This window comes from Cucumis melo, chromosome 4 (genome assembly GCF_025177605.1).
Source record: "Cucumis melo cultivar AY chromosome 4, USDA_Cmelo_AY_1.0, whole genome shotgun sequence".
NCBI classification, from domain to species: Eukaryota; Viridiplantae; Streptophyta; class Magnoliopsida; order Cucurbitales; family Cucurbitaceae; genus Cucumis; species Cucumis melo.
Window position 1 is genome coordinate 8,651,268 of NC_066860.1, and position 21,102 is coordinate 8,672,369.

Genomic DNA, 21,102 nt, shown 5'->3' on the forward strand with positions numbered 1-21,102 from the left:
TCTTTTTTTTTTTTTTAATAAGATGTGAATAAAGTTTTGGAACAACGAATCTCTTGATTTTTAATAGATATATATGTCAGTTGAACAAAGTTCTTGTTAGAATTTTTTTCTTTGTTATACGTAGGAAGTTAGGTGTTAATTTTCAATTACATTTGATTTAAGATTACATTTACCCAATTGAAAATACAATAAATCGATGATAATGTTAAAAGCGGGTCCAATTTGATTACTTTTGATGTTGTTTATTTGTGTTGTGCATTCATTCATACATGAGTCCATTTCCAAATATATAATTGACGAGCAGAGCATGCTCAATTCAATTATGCCTTGAAATGACGTCGTATTGTTATTTTTACGATTACCACTATTTCTATTGTACTAGAAAAAAATCGTAAATTTTGGCATATTTTCTGCTATTATTATTATAGTTGAACCCTCTAAGTAACAATAATAAAAGTAAATGTAAAGATAAAATATTAAATATATCTACTAAATAAAAAAACAACCTAACTACACTTGACATTCAAGATCACTGCTACCGATAATTTCATTAGGATAAGAGGCATAGATTGTTGTTAAAAGATTGTAACAAAAAGCTAACATTTTGTTTAAACAAAAAAAAAAAAAAAAAAAAGAAAAGAAAAGAAAAGAAAAGAAGAAATAATACCAAAATAATGTTGAAGCCTTAAAAAATACAAAATATTTATTTAAAAAGAGTTTAATAAAATTTAAGGGGCTTCAATCAGCCCTTACATTTGGTCCACAAATAGTTGCCCCCTTTCATTTTGTGTTGTTTCCCATCTCTTTGTGATGATGTGATTGAAGAAAATGTGTTTGCTTTTTAACCAATAGCTTATACTAATATATATATATATATATATATATATATATATATATATATATATATATATATATACAAATTAATAAAGGCCGGAAGAAATTTGGGGAAATTTAGATTTCTAAATAACCATTTCTACTAATTGGCCCATACTAGCAAAAGAAATTTATTATACAATTTCTCTTCTAGAAATTTGTGTGATGTTATGACTTATGAGTTATGAACATGTTGAATATTTAAAATTAAAATTGAGCCATTGACTATTTATTAATTCTGAATATAGTTTTTTTTAAAAAAAGAAATAAATTATTGTTTGCTAAACTAATTATTGGGGAGTAATTTGGTTAATTGTTAAATTAATGAAATATTGAACTTCTAAAAATCAAATAACAATAACAACAATTATTTGTATGATAATCTAATTTGAAAATACGTTATCCTAATCCTAACCTAATTACAGTATGGTAATGTATTAATAATAAAACAAAATACAAAGAATCCAAAACAATTTGAAAAGTAAAGGAATTGAAATTTAAGAAAGAAAAGATAAATTGAAAAAAGGAAAAACTAAAGAAGAGAGGAAGCAGTTTGGGTATGATCTTAGCTGTACAGTTAAATGAAGGAAGAAGGAGAAGGCACTTCATTATCTGTCATCATAACCGTCGCTCTATACTAAATAATATATCATCTAAACCAAATAATATATTCTTAAATTCACGAGTATAAGTATTGTAAAGGAATATGAAATTATAATGTTTTAATCGGTTCAAATTTTATCTAGTGTATAAAGATGCAGATAAAACTAACTTTATTTTTAGAGAAACTATTAACTTTTTAGGTAGAATAAATGAAAAATTTGGGATTATGAATCTTTAAAATAGAAAAATAATTATAATAATTTTTTTAATAGAACAAAAGATTAAAGTTTTGTGGATTACAATGAAACTAAATCAAGGAAAGGGTAAAGTTGGTAATTTAGTGGGAAAACATTGTCCTCAATTTGAAAATGTTACAGCTTTTTCTTTTACATGAAATTTCAGGCGTTGGTCTCCTATGTGGGTTTGTGTATATTTTTATGTCATTGCTTTTCATGTAGTCCTAATTTCACCAGTTCCTAGAAAAGAAAAGGAAAAAAAATGGAACAACAAAATTGGAAAATGAATTTCATTTTATTTTTATTTGTTCTTCCTTTCCAATCCCAAATGGGAACCAAGCGGTTTGTGTAAGGAATTGTTTCGAACTCTACGGCTCCACCTACCTGAAACAAATTTTGAATTTTTTTCCCTTTTCTTTTTTCTTTTTTCTTTTTTTTTTTCCCTTGAAGAGGAAAACTTGAAGCAACAACATCAACCAAAACACCCCCTTCAAGTTCTTTCTCTCTTTCCTTTCCTCTCTCTCTTTCATTTCAATTTTTCTTTTTTACATCTTTTTTGGGTTTTTCGAAACAGAGTGAGAGGGGGAAGGTATAGTTTCAAAGAATACCAGAACGGAACAACCAAAACTGCTTTCTATCTTACATACCCATCGTTTCTTTTTGCCCCCTTTTTGTTGTTTTTTGTTAGACTTCTTCATAATCTTTCCTTCTCCTCCTCCTCCTCCTCCTCCTCCTCCTTCTTCCCGTCTTTTGTTAATGGACGTTTGGTTTTCAACGGAATTACCCTCTTTTGATATGCCGATTACTGTTACTGAGTTTGTTTCTTGAGATTGTTCTGTGTATTTTTTCCTTCTTAACTCATTCATATTTTATCATACCTTCGCTCTATTAGCTTCTTCTGCTCTGTTTTTTCTTCTTCTTTTCTTTATACTTCATTTGACCCAATAGTTTTTCCGAATTCTAATCGATTTCTGGAATCTGGGTATATAAGATTTCTTATATACCCGTTTGATTTTGGGGGTTTTCAATTTAGTGGTTTTGGTTTAGAGAAGGTGGTGTCTTTTGGGTTGAGAGTGAGGAGAATTTGGGGGTGGAATTTTGTGAATTTTTGGAATTTGAAGTAGCGGGGTTTTGGCAAAATGATGTTATCTGCATCGCCATCGACGATAGCTCGAAGCTCACTGGAGGAAATGCTTGATTCTCTTCGACGAAGGGATGAGATTGAGAAGCCTAAAGACTTGCCGCCTGCATTGCCGTCTCGGCCCACTTCGAAGGCTCGGATTCCGCCGGTGAGGCGGGCTTTACCCGTCAATTTCAAGGTTAATGATGACGGTTCCTCAGAGTGTTCTATTAACGTCTTTAATGGAAGGGAGGATGCAATAAGGAAGGAGAATGGTTTGGGTAACTTTGCATTCAGGAGAATAAATAGAGATCAAGATGATGAATCGCCTTACATGGTAGCTTCAGAAAATGATAATAGAGATCAAGTGAATGTTGCTTCTGCTTTACTTTCACATATTCAAGGCTCCAACTGGGAGGACAATATCAGTTATTTTCTTCAGAAGGTACTGCTGCTTTTGCTCACAATTTTTCTTATGGCGTGTTGTATGAAAAATTTTCAATGTCGAACTTGTGTAATAACCTTGCATCTTTGTTGGAGGCAAGATGAATTTTCCCGTTCTCCTTTTTCCTTTTACTTGCTTTGCTACAAAGTTAATTGCAATCTCTTGGGTGCTGGATGGTGCATATTATATTTGATTTGCAACATACCAAGCTGTACAGATTTTTATACTTCCATACAACTTATAGTTTGTTTATTGAAGCCATTTTGCAAATTCATTTATTCAGGAGTCAGGAATGTGATTGTTTTTGGATAAAATGACTTACATTTGTTTGGAAATGAACTGTTGGTTTAACTCTAGCTATCTAGATCTTGTGTGGATGTTTTTCATTACGCTCTTGCTCTCTCCTCTATCAGAAACTGCGGGTTTGGTGTCAACTTCCAACTGGACAATGGGAGTTAGGAACTATACAGTCAAACAGTGGGACGGAGGCATGTATCATGCTCTCAAACAAAAAGGTAAGTTCATAAGCTTGGTGAGTTATTAGATTCTTGAATCTTGTTTTATTGAAAAACTTGCTGACGATCAATGTACAATCTTTAGGTTGTTAAAGTTTCAACAGTAGATCTTTTACCTGCTAATCCAGATATAGTGGAGGGGGTTGATGATCTTGTACAGCTCGGTTATTTGAACGAGCCTTCGGTTATTCACAGTCTCCAGCGAAGATTTTCTCAGGATAAATTTTATGTTAGTGTGATTTAGTTTTGATACATGCCTAATACATGTCTTCTAGAGAGATATTTTGGTCTTTCTCTTTTTAACAGTTTCTGGATATCCTTGTTGCAGAGTAATGCAGGGTCAGTTTTGATTGCAATCAATCCCTTAAAAGACACTAAACAGTATGGAAATGGATTAATTGCAGCCTATAGACAAAAAGTCATGAACAACCCTCATGTTTATGCTATCGCTGATTCTGCCTATTCTGCAATGATGCAAGGTAAAACAATTCATCTGCATATCCTTTGTACGTTTTGTTTGTTTAAATTTCTATTTCCTTGGTTGTATTTTATCTGTAACACTCACAAATCTGGGTTCACATTCCTGTTGCAGATGAAGTTAATCAATCTATTATCATCAGGTTAGATTTCAATCTAATATTCGGAATTCAGGGCATCTCTGTGTGCATAACTTGTAGTCACTATTATGCTTAGAATTAAATGGCCTTGTTTTTGTTTGCGTCTAGCGGAGAAAGTGGAGCTGGCAAAACTGAGACAGCAAAAGTTGCCGTTCAATACCTGACTGCTTTTGGTGGTGGCAACGGCATAGATGATAGAATCCCACAGGCAAATGTTATACTGGAAGCGTTTGGGAATGCTAAAACCTCCAGAAACAACAATGCCAGCAGATTTGTCAGTTTCTTTCACTTGTTATTTGCATTACTGCTTCCCATTTTTCAAACGAGCAAAAGAACCATAGAAGACCTTTTAGTCTGACCAAAATAGTTTGTTCCTTGTGCAGGGAAAGTTGATTGAAATTCTTTTTAGCAGAACAGGAAAGATATGTGGTGCTGTAATCCAGACATGTAAGGAACTTTTGTGCTGAAGCTATTTTTATTTTATAAGAAACATAACTTTCATTGCAAAAAAAGTGTGAAAATTTTATATTATGGCTTATGTTACTGCTTACTTTTATTGACTTTCTGTAACCATGCGTGCATATCACATGCTGACTCACCTGGAATTTCAAATAGTTCTGTTGGAAAAGGTAATTATCTGTATTCTATCAGATTTTTGATCAAAACATACTGTGTAGTATGTGTCACCCTGAAGTTGTTATGTCTTCTTTGAGCAGTCAAGAGTTGTTCAGCTGGTCAATAGTGAGAGATCATTTCATGTCTTTTATCAACTTTGTGCTGGAGCACCATCTACACTTAAAGGTATTTGTGTTAGTATCTTCATTTCCCAATTATCTACATCTACAGTTCCTGTTTTTTACAACCATGGCAAACATGAATTTCGTAATTATGTTGCCCATCTTAATTTCTGTTACCAAGCACGTACTAATATTAGGTGAAATACTTGCCGTATTCGTATCATGGCTGTAGGAATGCATTATTACTTTACCTAATAATACTAAGATGCCAAGATCTTTTAATATGAATCTGTCAAAGATCCTTAATTGGTTAAGCTATAGGATAATCATTAACCGAATTATGCAGGATAATCATTAATTGAATTAACAATACAATATACTTGTTACTTTACCTTACAAGTATATTGCATTGTTGCTTATTACTTGAATTATCTTGACGTTTAGGTCATGTAATTTATATCTTTTCAGCAGTAACAGAGCACATGATAATTTAGGTTTTTCACACGATAATTTAGGCTTTTTCTTTCCCTCATCTTTTTATAATTTATTATTATTATTATTGTTTTTGTTCTTCTTACTACCGGGACCTCTCAATTTTGGTTCCCTTACAACGACATTTCTCTTTATTGATATTAGAAGTATTGTGGTACAGTGACTGCGGTCTTTGGATATGTTTCCCTCTTCATGAATATCTAAAAATTATACTTATTTAGTTATTTTTATTTATTCAGAGAAATTGAATATCAGAGTGCCCAGTGAGTACAGTTACCTTAATCAGAGTGAATGCCTGGTGATTGGTGGTGTGGATGATGCACGGAAATTTCATATTCTTGTGGTAAAGAAATATAGTGCTTTTATTTGACCGCAACCAACCAACCATTTTGAAATTTTATTCTATCTCAAATGTTTTTAAATCCCTTTTCCTCCTTGCCCACAGGAAGCCCTAGATATACTTCAATTCACAAAAGAAGATCAAGAGCATGCATTTGGTTTGCTTGCTGCGGTTTTGTGGATAGGAAACATTACGTTTCAAATAATTGATAGTGAAAATCATGTGGAGGTGATGGCTAATGAAGGTAATTCACGAAGCAAGATTTATACTACTTTGTTTAAATGTAGCATGCATTTTAATTACACTTGATGCGATAATTTGACCTTGGTAGCCCTTCTGTTATCAGTAGGTTAAAGGGAATACTTCGGTGTATAAAACCTACATAGTTTTTTCTTCACAAGTGACAATTGATGGAGTGGAATATGTGGGGCTTAGTTTTTACCCAAACCTCTATAATGTTTTGAAACTGCTACAACATCCTATTTTCTCTTATAACTAGGTTCGAGTCAACTTATGGATGTCTCAGCTAATCTCACTGTACAATTGTTTGATTTTACAAAAAATTGAAATAGCTAATATCTTTAGTAGGTTACTTCCATAGTTTGACCTATGATCTCCCTTCAGACCAACACATGACATTATGGTCAAGGGATCTTACTCATTGTTTTTTGATAAAGCATGGCACTCATTCTCAATTCTGATTAGTAATTTATGTCAGTTTTTGTATAAAATAAAATGTAAGTAATTTTTTGTAAGTTTCCATACACCATTTCTTTTTTTTTCTTTCTGTGTGTGTCTGCATGTATCTGCAGATGGTTTAACGTCTTCACAAGGTAAAGTGAAAGACAAGGCCTTTTCATTTACTTTACGTGTTTGTAACCTATTTTCCCCCTTTTTTAATGCAGCGGTTGCAAATGCTGCCAAGCTGATGGGTTGCAGTCCTAATGAGCTTAAGTTAGTTTTGTCGACCCACAAAGTGCAATCAGGCAACGATAGCATTGCTAAAAAAATGACTTTACGACAGGTTGCTTTCTAGTTTCATTTGTAAAGTCAACATGTATCAATTCCCAGTTGTCTATGAATGCACCCTTCTATTGTAACACGATGTCCATTTGTCATTACTTACAGGCAACCTATGCAAGAGATGCTTTGGCAAAATTTATCTATGCAAGCTTGTTCGACTGGGTTGTAGAACAGATCAACAAGTCACTTAAACCAAGAATGGAGCATTCTGGAAGTTCCATAAATATCCTCGACTTCTTTGGGTTTGAGTCATTTAAGGCATGTTTTTTTACTCATCTATGTGTATTTTCTATGCAACAATATGTTATGGTGATTATCTTGTTGTCTCCAATTCAGAAGAATGGCTTCGAACAATTTTGTATCAATTATGCAAATGAGAGACTGCAGCAGCATTTTAGTAGGCACATGTTCAAACTTCAGCAAGAGGTGAGTCTAAAATCGCCCTACTAATTTTGATCAGATTATTCTTGTGATGTTTGTGGTTAATGTTACTGTATTGCTGTTTCTAAAGATGAAGGTGATTGACTGTTTTTGCAATCATATGCTCATGCTTCTGGATGCAATTTTTTTAAAGAAAATGTATCTCTTGTTGTCCTCTTCATTCTGAAATTTTCAATGCACTTCCGTAATTAAATGATTCATTGTTTTGCAAGTACTGTGAAGTCAGTGTCAAATAAGCCGAGTTACTTTCCCAAGTGGAGGTCCCACAAATTTTTTATTCTACTCTGCAAATTGTATACCTTTTTCCAATAATATTTGTTTGTTCTTGCTAAACGAAATAGAATTCTTTTGTCAATTCTAGAAGCAATCCAAGTAAAGTTGCATACTAGGCATACAATAATGGACATTTGCCTTAATTGTTGATATATTTGATGCTATGGCTCTTGTAAGTAGAAGTTCTAGAAGTTCCATAGTTGATTGGTTTATTTTGCAGGACTACGAATTGAATGGTGTTGATGGCACAAAAGTCAACTTTGAAGACAATCTAGAGTGTTTGAATCTTATTGAGAAGGTAGAGTCCTATTTCTGAAACTAGAATTCACTCGTGATAGTTGTTTCAGCATAATTGCAAGATTGCATATCTTTTAGAACATATATAAAAAATCAGGGCTTCTGCAACAATAAAAAAGAAAACTTGTGACATGATAAATACTTTGCAAAAGTGGCTCAGATGTAACAATTGTATATATGTGGTAGGTAGATCACGGACCTATTTTATATTAGGAAAATTAGTTTTATATTTTATGAATAATACATAAATGCTATATCATTCACATCCGTTACTGATGATAAAAGAACAAATTGTGTGCCTATATATACTTTATATTAGGTGTATATCAGTATTATAACCTTGTCACTTGATTGGTATGTTGGTGGTCTAATTTATATCAAGTTATCAGAGATCTACTTAATTAATGCTACCAAAAGGGTATGTCACAAGGGGAAAATTTGACATTTTTGCAAATTATTTTCATGGGCAACAAATTTGCAAATATTTCAACAAAGTTTGCCACTCATTATAGTTTCGCTAAAAAAGTATTTATCAGTTTATATGATTGCATAAATGGATTCCTAGAGTGACAACGGACCTTGTTCCAGTGCTAAAAATTCAGATAGATGCCTTTTGTTTAGACTTGTTTCTTTTTGCTTGAACTTTATATCTCTGTATGTGTATGTATATATTCATTTTCTGAGTCAATGAGACTAATTTGCTATATCTGGTGGAATTGTGCAGAAACCTCATGGAGTTCTAGCTTTGTTGGACGAAGAGTTAAATTTTGCTAAAGCTACTGATCTTACATTTGCTAATAAACTAAAGCAACACTTAAAATCTCAACCTCGCTTTAAAGGGGAAAGAGGCAGGGCTTTCGGTGTTCGCCATTATGCTGGAGAGGTAAGTTGTTTCTATCTCCTTTGTCCTTTTCTCCTTTTTAAGCAAATTGTTAATTACTGTGCACACATTTTATCATCTTGGTTTCCTTCTGTAGGTTGTATACGATACAAATGGGTTTCTGGAGAAGAATAGAGATCTGCTGCATTCAGCTTCCATCCAACTCCTTTCATCATGTACTTGCAAGCTACTGCAATTACTTGCCTCAAAAATGATTAACCAGTCCCACAAACCAACAGTTTCAGTGGGCTCTACAGAAATAGTAGAATCCCCTGAGCCAGGTGTTGGAACCAAGTACAAGGTAAAATGGTTGTGAGAATTTTGTATTTCTTTATTAGCAACTTTGGTTTTTTGTAAACTAATTGAAATTGCTCTTTCCAAAAATTTATGTATCTCTTCTATTTGGGCAGGTTCTACTATTTGACCTATTTCATAAATTGGAGAGCACCAACCATCATTTCATTTGTTGTATAAGGCCGAACAGAAATCAAGTTGGTGGCTTATTCGAGGAGGACCTCGTCTTACAACAGCTTAGATACTGTGGAATTTTGGAGGTTGCCAGAATTTCAAGATCAGGATATCCTACCAGGATGACACATCAAGAATTTGCTGGAAGGTAGAAGGAATAGTTTTTCACTAGTTTCGTTAGATTTTATGCTATAACTACTACTAGACTGTTATTAAGTTTCATGTCTGAATATGATGTCAGGTATGGTTTCCTCCTTAAAGAAACCAGTGTATCCCGAGATTCATTGAGTATATCAATTGCTGTTCTGCAACAATTTAATATCCACCCCGAGATGTACCGTGTTGGTTATATCAAACTATTTTTCCGTACAGGCCAGGTGAGTCCAGTCTTGTTTGCCATTTCTTTTTCCATCTTTATCTCTCTTTCAGTCTTTCTTTTTCCCCTAGTTTAGATAAAACAAATGATAAACGAACTTTACATAACAAGAAGCTGATATTTGCTTGGTGTTTTTCTAGCCTCCCATCTTCTCACCTGGTTTCTTGTTGCATGTTATATTGTCATGACAATATTATATATGTGCTATCTTTTTCCTTGTGAGTTTTTGTTTGTTTTTTTTATTAAATCATTCTGATATAAATTATGGTCCTGGTGGTCTTTGTTATGATTCTTAAGTTATTTCCTGGTGTATGTATACTGTGCAAAAAATTTTACAATTGGCACACATTGATAGGTACATGCAGCATTTAATCCCTGAATATGTTGTATAGCTTCGTACATGCAACATTTAGATGAAAATTCATTATAATTAGGTTATCATTTGGGTGGTTTTTAACTCTGTGTAACACATTACAAACTTCATGATGTGTGATCTTTTCCTTCTTTCTTTGAATTTCTAGCTTCATGAACTGAAAGTCTTGGTAGGTTGGAGAATTGAGTTTCAACTTCTGACTTTTGTATGATAATGAGAAGCTTTGCTATCTTAGATGAATAAAATTTTCAATTAAAGATTCAATAATGCTGATGGGTTTCTGTGGTTCTCAGATTAGGGCATTGGATGAAAGGAAGAAGCAAGTTATGCAAGGCATCTTAGGAATACAAAAGTACTTTCGTGGTTGCCATGCCCGTGGAAACTTCCATGATCTTAAGCAAGGGGCCACTACCTTACAATCATGTAATATGTCAATCTTTTAAAGTTTTGATTGCCGGTTGCGTAATATGTTGGTGCTGTTGAATTGGTAGTTAGATTTGATATATTTATTTTTTAGTTTCACCTTTTTGCTTGGGGAGAATTATACTATTTTTTTTAATTGGAGAATTATGCAATTCAATCATTCATATATACATTTCATTCTCAACCTACACACTTTCATTCCTAAAGAGTTTATCCCCTTGTTAATGCCTCCTCTGTAAACATAGTTGTATGCTTCTAATTAAGAGGATGGTCTGCAATAAATGCTAATAAATAATTTTATTTATGCAGTTATTCGTGGTGAAAATGCCAGAAGGAGATGTACCGTGAAGAGGTTCTCATTTGTTGTGTATGCCTTCAGTGTTCCTAAGAAGGTCTATGAAGTTCAGGCAATCATACGATTACAATCTGGTAAACATTATTGTTGCGTTCCAGTGTGCATTTGAAATGATTGGTATCATATTAAATCTTGGAGTTTTCATTTTACCCCTCAGTAATACGTGGTTCGTTGGCTCGAAAGCATTTGAGCATGCGTGATTCGAAGAGGTTTCATGAAAACAAAAAAACTAAATTGAACAAAGGCAGAAGGGTTTCAGAGGTAAAAGCACATCACCTATGATCTCACAAACCTGCTTTTTCCCTCATGTTATTTCTTTTACCTGTTTGATCTAAGTTGTGTTTGTCTTTTTCAGTATTTCTTTTTGAGTTAAGAAGTTCCTACAGCATCTTTTTCACTCTCACATACACATACTCATATTGAGCCTTCTGTGGCCATAGCACTCTCTTATGGCAACAATTTTAACTTCCACTGTTTTAAATAATTCATATGAAATATCTTTTGGTGTAAATCTTAACCAGCATTTTAAAGCTATCATTTTTCCTTTCTTGTTACAAATTGGAAACATGTTTTGTATGCCCTATAATATGGGCTCTTTTTGTTCTTGGATATTTCATTTGATCAATAGAATTGTTTCTTATATTTAAAAAGAAAATATGAAATTGACTTCTCGTCACTCATTGATCTGCAATTTTACTTTTGCTGGGATAATCCAGCACATTTCATTGCACATTTGCTAAATTATTTTGATTTTAGAATTCTCAAGAGCTTTCTTTGATGAGTTATTAAATTAATTCCTGCGACTTTGCAGCATCTGGCAAACTTTTCATATGTATGCTATTTTTCTAAAGTCCATATGATCGTTTATTGAGTAATCCTGCTCATATGATTATATTCTTCTTCCTCGAGCAGGAAGAGTTTCAAGAACGGGCTCAATCCCTACCAACAAGTCTGACTGAGCTTCAAAAGAAGGTCGTGGAGGCAGAAGCAACCATAGAGAAAAAGGAAGAGGAAAATGCCGCACTGCGGGAGCAAGTAAAACAATTCGAGTCTAGGCGGCTAGAATATGAAGCTAAGATGAAGTCCATGGAGGATATGTGGCAAAAGCAGATGGCATCTTTGCAAGTAAGTTCTATAAGAGAGTAAACTTCTTAAAGAATTGTATCTTTTTCACGTCTAAATGCATTCAACACACAGCACCACCTACTGTTTTATTCAACTGTTTGCCAGATAACTCTGAAAAGCTCACTTGGTTAATAGTTTCAAGATACTTAACTTTTTACTTATCATATGAACTAAGCTATAATTCTTAATGCAGATGAGTCTTGCTGCTGCTAAGAAGACACTTGCTGCTGAAAATGCAGCCCCACCTGGAAGAGTTGATGCCTGTAACTCACCACCTCACTATTACGATTCTGAGGATACGACGTCAATGGGATCTCGAACTCCTGGTGTTACAACACCTAAGAAAGCTTCTGGAATCTCTGAAGTGGGAGCAGGCCGAGAAATGAATGGTACTTTAGTTGCAGTGAACAATCTTGTAAAGGAATTTGAACAGCGTAGAATCGCATTTGACGATGATGCCAAAGCTTTAATTGAAGCAAAATCAGGTCAGACACAAATGGGTTCTAATGCAAATCCAGATGAAGAATACCGTAAAATTAAAGTCCGATTTGAAGCATGGAAAAAAGAGTACAAGGCTAGATTACGGGAAACAAAAGCTAAGGTTCACCATAAACATGGTCATTTTGAAGTTGATAAACTTCGTCGAAAATGGTGGGGAAAGTTCAGCTCAAAAGCATCATAATGTGTCGGTTTTGAACAAGTTGATTCAGTTCAGCGTTGTGAACGAATAGATAGCTTTCGACAAGGTGTGGAGAGAATTGTCAAGTTGTCTTCAGACAACCGACAACTTGTGGGTGTTGAAGCTGAACCTGACAAAGCCGAGAAATGTGTCACCCATTCATGGGATGGAAGGAGAGCGTTCAGAAGATTGTGTATAGCTAAATAGTGATTTGCTGAGAGATTTCAGGTCATCATCTCCGCTGCATAGTTTAGTTTGTGTATAGTTTCTATTGTCACTATATTTAGTTTGAGAGTATAGATCCTGATAGTTTGTAGCAAAGGAATAGAAGAAAATGTTCATATTGTTTGTACTACTGAATAGAGTGAATGAGCTCCATTATTTTATGGAAAGCTTAGTTTACCGGTATTCTTTGCACTTATTTATCAGTTGTCATTAGTTTCTTCTCTGATGCTACAAAATCTATTATAATCCATATTTCCACTTTCCCAATTTTTACTTTTGCAATTAGTTACTTTGTAAAGATTTTAGGTATTTTGGCCTACTTTGTTGGAGTTTTATATTTATTGGAATAAAAAAGAAGCATTTTTCTTTTGACCCATCAGAACAACGTGAAAACCCAACACAGCCAAATTGGGATTTATCAAAGAGTTCAATTCCTACTTCTGACTGAATATTAATGCATTTATCATCTCCCATGGATTACCTGAACTGATTAGAGTTTTGTGTGTACTTTGTCATTCGCTGCTTGTTTTTGTTGATTAGTGCATTCATGGTGTTTGTTTTTGAAAATGCCAACAAGAGAAATGTGGAGAGTTTTTTGAGCTCTAGAAGTATGAATGTATATTCGAAATTCCACAAGCTCGTCTTGACAAGGAGTCCAGCAATGTCCTATCAATAATACCTGGAGATTCTCTAGCCAAATATGAAGGTGTCTGAGTTGAGAACGTCCCCAAATACATAATGTAATTGAGCCTGGAACAATCAGAACAACTACCTTAGGCAGCCATTTCATTAAGTTAAGCCTAGATGGAGTTTCCAGATGAATGACAATGTTGATATGTTGTATGATTAAGCCATCATTTTCTCAAGAAAAGGCAGAAGTTAATAGTTTCAAAGTCCATTCCTCTTATTTTAGAGAGTCTAGTGAACAATTACCTAATCTATTGAAGTTTCCCCAACGGCAAAAATACAATTTGTTTGAACTGTTGGAAAGGAAGGAGTGGAAGCAACATGCACGTGTAGATAGTAGCAACTTAACTTCAGCTTTTCTACGCTCCTTTCGGACGGATATCCAAAGATTTCTAGTAATATTTTTTTTGAAATGACAGTTTATTATAGGTTTTGGTTCATGAACATACGAATGAGACAAAACATAGATAACATAGTGGTTCAAGCCAATCGAGAGTGGGATTATTATTGAAAGCAATAAAACATGAAATACTTACGTGGAAACTTGAGTACTGAGAGACAAACCATGATATGCTTGTTATTATTTTCTAATGAATATGCAATATGATGGAGAATAAATAGAATATACAATGTGAGGGAGAATAAATAGAATATACAATATGAGGGAGATTAAATAGAATATACAATTAGATAAAAAGGAAAAATATATAGTGTATAGGGTAAATCTTTCCATTAAGCACCCTGTGGACCAAGCTCACTAATTCTAACACACCCCCTCAAGTTGGGACGTAAATATCAATCAGGCCCAACTTCCTAAGACAAAAGTCAAAGTTTTGGTATGAGAAGTCTCTTGGTGAGAACATCAGCAACCTATTGGTTCGAAGGGATGTACGAAATGCATATGCTTTTACTGTCAAGTATTTCTTTAATGAAATGTGAATCAATCTCAACATGTTTAGTTCTATCATGTTGAATTAGGTTGTTAGTAATGTAAAATTCTAATAGAGATTGTATTGAATTGCTTGATATTTTTCATTGATAGTTGTAAATATTTATACAGTAATACAAATAAATATGGTAAAGAATAATGAAAATTAATTTACAATTAGGGGCTGAATTACAAGAGGAAATTTGAGATCTTGATTTATTTCCTAATATCCCCCCTCAAACGAATGACTCGGGTTGAGTCAGTAGTTTGTTGCGAAGATGAAGAAATGTTGGAGACAGAAGTGGCTTTGTGAGTATATCAACAAGTTGTTTGTCAGAAGAGATGTGACAAACGAAGATGTCTTTGCGAAGAACTTTTTCCCGAACAAAATGATAATCAATCTCAATGTGTTTGGTTCTTACATGAAAAATAGGATTATGAGCTAGAGATATAGCGAAAGCATTATCACACCATAATGCTGGTGTGGTTTTGAGAGGAACATGGAGATTACAGAGAAGTTGTCGGATCCAGTAAAGTAATGGCAAGAGAACGATATTCTGCTTTTGTGGAAGAACGTGAGACTGTAGGTTGCTTTTTAGAAGACCAGGAGATCAGATTAGAGCTAAGGAAGGCAATGAATCTTGAGGTGGATCGTTTATCAGAAGTATCACCTGCTAGACCAGAGTCACAAAAGGTTCGAAGAGAGAATGAACATTCGTGAAAATGTATTCCAAGGGTTGGAGTACCACATAAATAGCGGAGGATTTGTTAGACTGTCGAGAAGTGAATGATAGTTGGTTTGTACTTGAATTGGCTAACATGATTTACGAAAAATGCAATATTAGGGCGAGTAAATGTAAGATATTGCAATGAACTAATTAGTTTGCGATATAGAGTTGGATCATTAAAAGGTGGGCAGTGGTGTAAAAATTAAGAGAAGTAGACAATGGTGTGGCACATGATTTGCAAAGGTCATTCCTAACGTGTGAAGAAGACCATTGAGATATTTGGCTTGGTTGATAAATATGTCATTAGTGGAGGAATGTATTTCGAGACCAAGAAAGTACTTTAAGAGACCAAGATCAGATATTTTGAATTCAAGGGCCAATTGATTTTTTAAAAGAGAAATATAGGAAGAGTCGGGGCCAGTGACAATGATGTCATCTACCTATAAGAGGAAGTAAGTGAGAGAAGATCTGACTGATCAAATGAATAAAGGGGGATCAACGTTAGAAGCAGCAAAACTCGAAGTTATAAATAAGGGGTAAATCGTTCAAACCAAGTACGAGGGGCCTATTTGAGACCATAAAGACTATTGTGTAGAAGACACTTGTGGTTTGGACATGTTTTGTCCTGGAAACTAGTAGGTTGAAACATGTACACTGTTTCTTGGAGAACACCATGAAGAAAGACATTTTTGACATCTAACTGTGTCAATGACCAATTGTATTGAGGACAAGAGCAAGAATAATTCATATAGTAGGTTTCTTGACAACAAAACTAAAAGTTTCATCAAAATCAAAACCTTGTACTCAGTGATGACCTTTAGCAACTAGGCGTGCTTTATGACGAGCGATCGAGCCATCAAGATTATATTTTGTACAAAAAATCTATTTACGGCCAACAATATTCATGGATGGATGTAAAGGTACTAAGGACCAAGTACCTTGTGCTTGAAGAGCATTGAATTCCTCACACATTGCATTTCTCCATTCAGGATACTTGGAGGCTTCAGTGTATGATGTAGGAGTTGAGAGAGCCGTTGTGATAGGGAAGATCTTTGGTTTAAAATTTTTGATTTTGCTCGAGTTTGCATGGCATGAATGTTACGAGGAGGGGGTGGAGTTGGTGTGTTGGTGGTGGCAACATCTATCTCATTTCCTGTATCAATAATAGATGAAGCATGCAAAGACTGATGAGTGACATTAGTATCCATAAAAAGTGAGCCAGTATTGTCAACAGTGGGAGGGTTAGAAGTAAGAGATTGTATGGAGATAGAGTTTGAGAATTTGTGATATGGAAGGTTAAGTAAGGTGAGTAGTAAGCTGAGATTAGAAAGGGATTGAGTTTGGGATGAAGAAGAAGTAGAGGATTGGGCAAAGAGAAAAATTGTTTCGTGAAAGATAATATGTCGTGAAACAATGGTTTGTTTGGTTAATAGATTATAACAAATATAGCCTTTAAAATTGTGAGGATAGCCTAAAAATATGTGTTGTGTGGTTTTGGGTTCAAGTTTGTGTTTGGTGAAGGGTTTGAGAAGAGGATAACATGCACATCCAAAAACTTTTGAATGATGCAAATATGGAGTATTACCAAAAAGCTTTTCAAATGGTTATAATATTTGAAGGGAGGGTGAGGGCACTCGATTAATAAGAAAAATTGCAGTAGAAAAAGCACAATGCCAAAATTCAAGAGGAACAGAAGAATGAAAAATTAAAGACATTGCAGATTCAATAATGTGATGATGTTTACGTTCTGCAATGTCGTTTTGTTCAGGTGTATAAGGACATGATTTTGGTGAGAAATACCTTCAGATTCAAAAGATGATGTAAAGAATTACTACAGAATTCGCCACTACCGTCGGATTGAAAGACTTTCATTTTCTGAGATATTTGATTTTCAATAAAGGGAACAAATTTTGAACAATAGAAGGAACATTTGATTTATAAGCAATAGAAAATTGTCAAGTAAATTTGCTAAAATTATCAATAAAACTACCATAATATCGATTTTCATTAGAAGGGATTATTGAAGAAGGTCCCCATACATTGTCGTGAACAAGTTCAAGTGGTGAAAGAGTAGTGGATCAAGACATAGCAAAAGGTAATTTTTTTCATTTTTGCTTTTAAACAACTAGTGCAATTGCACATAGAAATAGAAGAAGACATAGATAGACCAATGCGGGATAAAATTAAACGAAAATGCCATAATGATGAATTCTCCTGTTTTGCAGGAAAATTTAAAATTTTGGAATTAACGGTAGATGTGGATAGAGTAGAAGTACTAGGAATAGGGTAGAGACCATTGATACTTTCATTAGTATAGAGAGTTCGACCGTTGACTTTATCTAGAATGAGGAACCAGTCAGTATAAAAAATGAAAATACAATTATTATCAAGGTAAAATTTATGAACAGATAATAGATTTGTAGCATTGTTGAGCATGGAGTATTTTTGAAAGATTAAAGGTATGACAATGAGGTAAGAGCTTACCGCAGTTGGTATTTTGAATATTTAAAGGTTGTTCATTTTCCACTGTGATAGTTTCCTCACCATTATAATTGTTGGATAGGTTGAGATTTGCCAACTCATTTGTCATATGAACGTTACATCCACTGCCAGATAACCAGAAATTATTAGTATTTTTAGTAGAAGATTGAGAATTCAAAGAGTTTACCGCCATTGCCGCTAATTGAGAGGGTGGATGTCGACCTTGATAGGAGAAATTCAGGTGATTGTAGCAATCGAGAACTCCATATCCTTATTTTTGGCATATTTGATAGAATATGTGTCTAGCTAGCCCATAATTTATTTTAGGTCCAAAAGTGCATGCCCATGTATGGGAGCAGGTCCAATAAACCCATGGTAATGAGAGTTATTTGGAAAGAAATTCATGGTTGGGCGGAGTGGGCCGAAATTGTTGTTGGAACGAGAATAACTAAAGTTATTGGGTTGGGCAAAATTATAGTAATTTGAGGAGTGAAAATTAGGGTTTCCAATGTTACCATTTATTCTTCATCTTCTGCAAGCATCCATGAGATGAGGAAAAACTTTGTGCGGCTGCCATGGCGGTAGGAATAACTAGGACGATTTGGCTATGGTGGATTCTTTTAAGATGAGTAAGGTGTGAAGTTCTTCAAGAAAAATGGTACCATTTCGAGTTATAATTGATGTGTGAAAGGCATTGAAGACTGTAGAAAGACCATTTAAGGTATGAACTAAGATTTCTTATTCTTTTAGAGAAATAGAGGCGTAGCGAGCTTATAAATAGGGGCTTTTATTCAAGAAGTATATTGTTCAATGGTTTTAGAAGGATTTTTCTTTATGGTATAGAGTGCAGATATGAGATCTAGGATATTGGATATGGTATTGGAAGAGTACCGCTTTTCTAGAGAGAACCACAATGATTTGGAGGAGGTTGAGCCGACGACATGAGCAAGAGCAAATGGTGATAAAGTTGTGTTTATGAGGGTGATGAGAGCTTGGTCACGGGAGAGCCATTGAAGATGCTTGGGATTGGTTTCAGGGGTGGTTCCAGCAGTCGATGAAGATAAATTTTGGAGGACAGGGAAGAGAATTGTCAATGTGGCCAAAGAGGGAATGAGATTTGAGGATGGAAGAAACTTGGTACTTCCATAGGACATAGTTGGTGGAGTCCAAACGAAGGGGCATGGGGTTGTAAATATTGAATAGTAAGAAGAGAGTGGAAGTAGGAACAAATTGATTTTATGGTGATGATTCTGTGGGAATGGGATTAGTAGGGGTTTTAGTGGAGATGAGATCAGATTGGGAGCTGAAGGTGGCAAAAAAAATAAAAAAAACTTAGTTTGAGGAATGCTTTAATACCATGTAAAATTCTAATAGAAATTGTATTGAATTCCTTGATATTTTTCATTGATAGTTGTAAATATTTATACAGTAATACAATGAGATAAATATGGTAAAGAATAATGAAAATTAATTTACAATTATGGGTTGAATTACAGGAGGAGATTCAAGATCTTGATTTATTTCCTATTAAGCAATATTAATAGTGGCTTTATTATCACAAGAAAACTTCATTGGTGTCTCACACTCTTGATGAAGATTAAATAGGACTTTCTGGAGCCAAATTTTCTTACATATTCTCAAACTCTTAGCTCGGTATTTGACCTCAGCGCTACTTCTGGCCACAACACTTTGCTTCTTACTCCTCTAACTTACAAGATTGCCCCATACAAAGGTACAATAACCGGAGGTAGACTCTTTGTCAACAATAAATCCTATCCTATATGAGTCAGTATATGTCTCAATGGTCTTTCTGTCTGTCTTTCTAAACATCAACCCTTTAGTAGTTGTCGTTTTCAAGTATCTCAGAATTCTGTTGACAGCTTCCATGTGTTTCTCATAGGGAGCCTACATAAACTGGTTGACAACACTCACAACAAAGAAAATATTAGGACGAGTATAGGATATTCAAATCAATTTACCCACAAGGCATTAATATTGTTTTTCTCAAATAAAACTTGATCATTAGAGTTTCTTAGTTTATAGTTGAATTCAATAGGAGTGTCAAAAGGACAACATCCCAACATACCTGCCCCGGTCAGCAAATTAATGAGGTATTTTCTCTAAGACATGAAGATCCTTTCTTTAGATTTGACCACATCCTTTCCAAGGAAATATTTCAGATTTCCCAAATGCTTGATTTTAAATTCATCACTCATTCTCTGCTTTAGTTGACTGATTTTTGCATGATCATCTATAGAGAAAAAAAATACCATCCATATACACTATCAGAATTGCAATCTTTCCAAACTTCGAAACCTTTGTAAATAACATATGATCAGAGTACCCCTGACTGTACCCTTGAAACTTGACAAAGGTAGTGAACCTGTCAAACCATGTTTTGAGTGACTGTTTCAGACCATATAAGAATTTCTAGAGTTTACAAACCTGCTGATCAAACTGGGCTTCAAATAATGGCAGGGGGGATCATGTAGACTTCCTCAACTAGGTCTCCAATCAGAAAGGCATTCTTAACAGCCAACTGGTATAGAGGTCAATATTTGTTTACTGCAATAAATAATAGGACTTTAACAATATTTAGCTTAGCAACGGGAAAAAAAGTTCTTGAATCATAAACACCATAGGTCTAAGTAAACTACTTTGCAACTAACCTTTCCTTATGTATGTCAAGTGTTTGATTTGCTTTGTATTTGAGAGTGAACACCAATTTACATCCCAGAGTTTTGTGTCCCATGGGTAGAGCACAAATCTCCTAAGTTTTATTCTTTTTCATGAGCCTTTATTTCTTCCATGACAGAAGTCTTCCATTCAAAACACTCTAAAGCAGCATGAATGTTTTTCGGTATTATAGTAGAATTAAGACTTGCTGTAAAAGCTCTAAACTATGAAGAGAAATTATTGTAGAAAACATAGTTACAAATGAGATGTTTTGTACAAGACCCAGTACCTTTTCTCAATGCAATGAGAATGTCAAGGGAGGGATCATACTCATAAGTTTCCTTGTATGACCCTGTTCAACTTCATTATTACTAGTTTTGCTCTGCCCTTAGTCTTATCACCACTTTTCTTTTCTTCCACATTTTCAAGAACAACAACATTAAACCTGTCATTCTCACTCATTTTATTATCAGTACAAGGTTTACTAGGGTTTTCCATACCTTGATCTCGAGGGAGTTTAGGGTCTTGGACTGAAGTCAGCTGACTAGTAGGGACTCAATTTTCTTTGTGAGATTCTTTCTATAATATGTTTTCTCGGGAACTTGATTCTTGAGAAGGATTATGGGGTGAGGATCGAAGTTGGACACGATACTAGGAGTAGGTTAGACAAATTCTAAGGTGCAATT

The 21,102-nt window shown here is 34.4% G+C and overlaps 1 protein-coding gene across 1 annotated transcript; it reads left to right on the top strand.

The window, feature by feature from the left end:
- Positions 1-1,926: 1,926 nt before the first annotated feature.
- LOC103494996 (myosin-2) lies at positions 1,927-13,112 on the top strand. The gene is made up of 24 exons (XM_008456408.3): positions 1,927-3,277; positions 3,691-3,792; positions 3,878-4,021; positions 4,121-4,271; positions 4,385-4,412; positions 4,518-4,683; positions 4,793-4,856; positions 5,025-5,038; positions 5,126-5,210; positions 5,878-5,981; positions 6,084-6,222; positions 6,884-7,002; positions 7,107-7,259; positions 7,338-7,427; positions 7,936-8,013; positions 8,737-8,895; positions 8,990-9,193; positions 9,303-9,508; positions 9,602-9,737; positions 10,403-10,532; positions 10,842-10,961; positions 11,045-11,148; positions 11,800-12,012; positions 12,206-13,112. Exons 1-24 carry the CDS (start codon positions 2,852-2,854, stop codon positions 12,692-12,694), a joined length of 3,624 nt encoding a protein of 1,207 aa, XP_008454630.1. The 5' UTR covers positions 1,927-2,851; the 3' UTR covers positions 12,695-13,112.
- Positions 13,113-21,102: the final 7,990 nt, after the last annotated feature.

What these genes read in the sequence shown, in the direction of transcription:
- LOC103494996 (XM_008456408.3), top strand. Translation starts at nt 2,852, where the DNA reads ATGATGTTATCTGCATCGCCATCGACGATAGCTCGAAGCTCACTGGAG. An exon ending in TTGGGTTTGAGTCATTTAAG is followed by an intron (nt 7,260 to 7,337) that starts GCATGTTTTTTT and finishes TCTCCAATTCAG; the next exon opens with AAGAATGGCTTCGAACAATT. An exon ending in AAGGCAGAAGGGTTTCAGAG is followed by an intron (nt 11,149 to 11,799) that starts GTAAAAGCACAT and finishes TTCCTCGAGCAG; the next exon opens with GAAGAGTTTCAAGAACGGGC.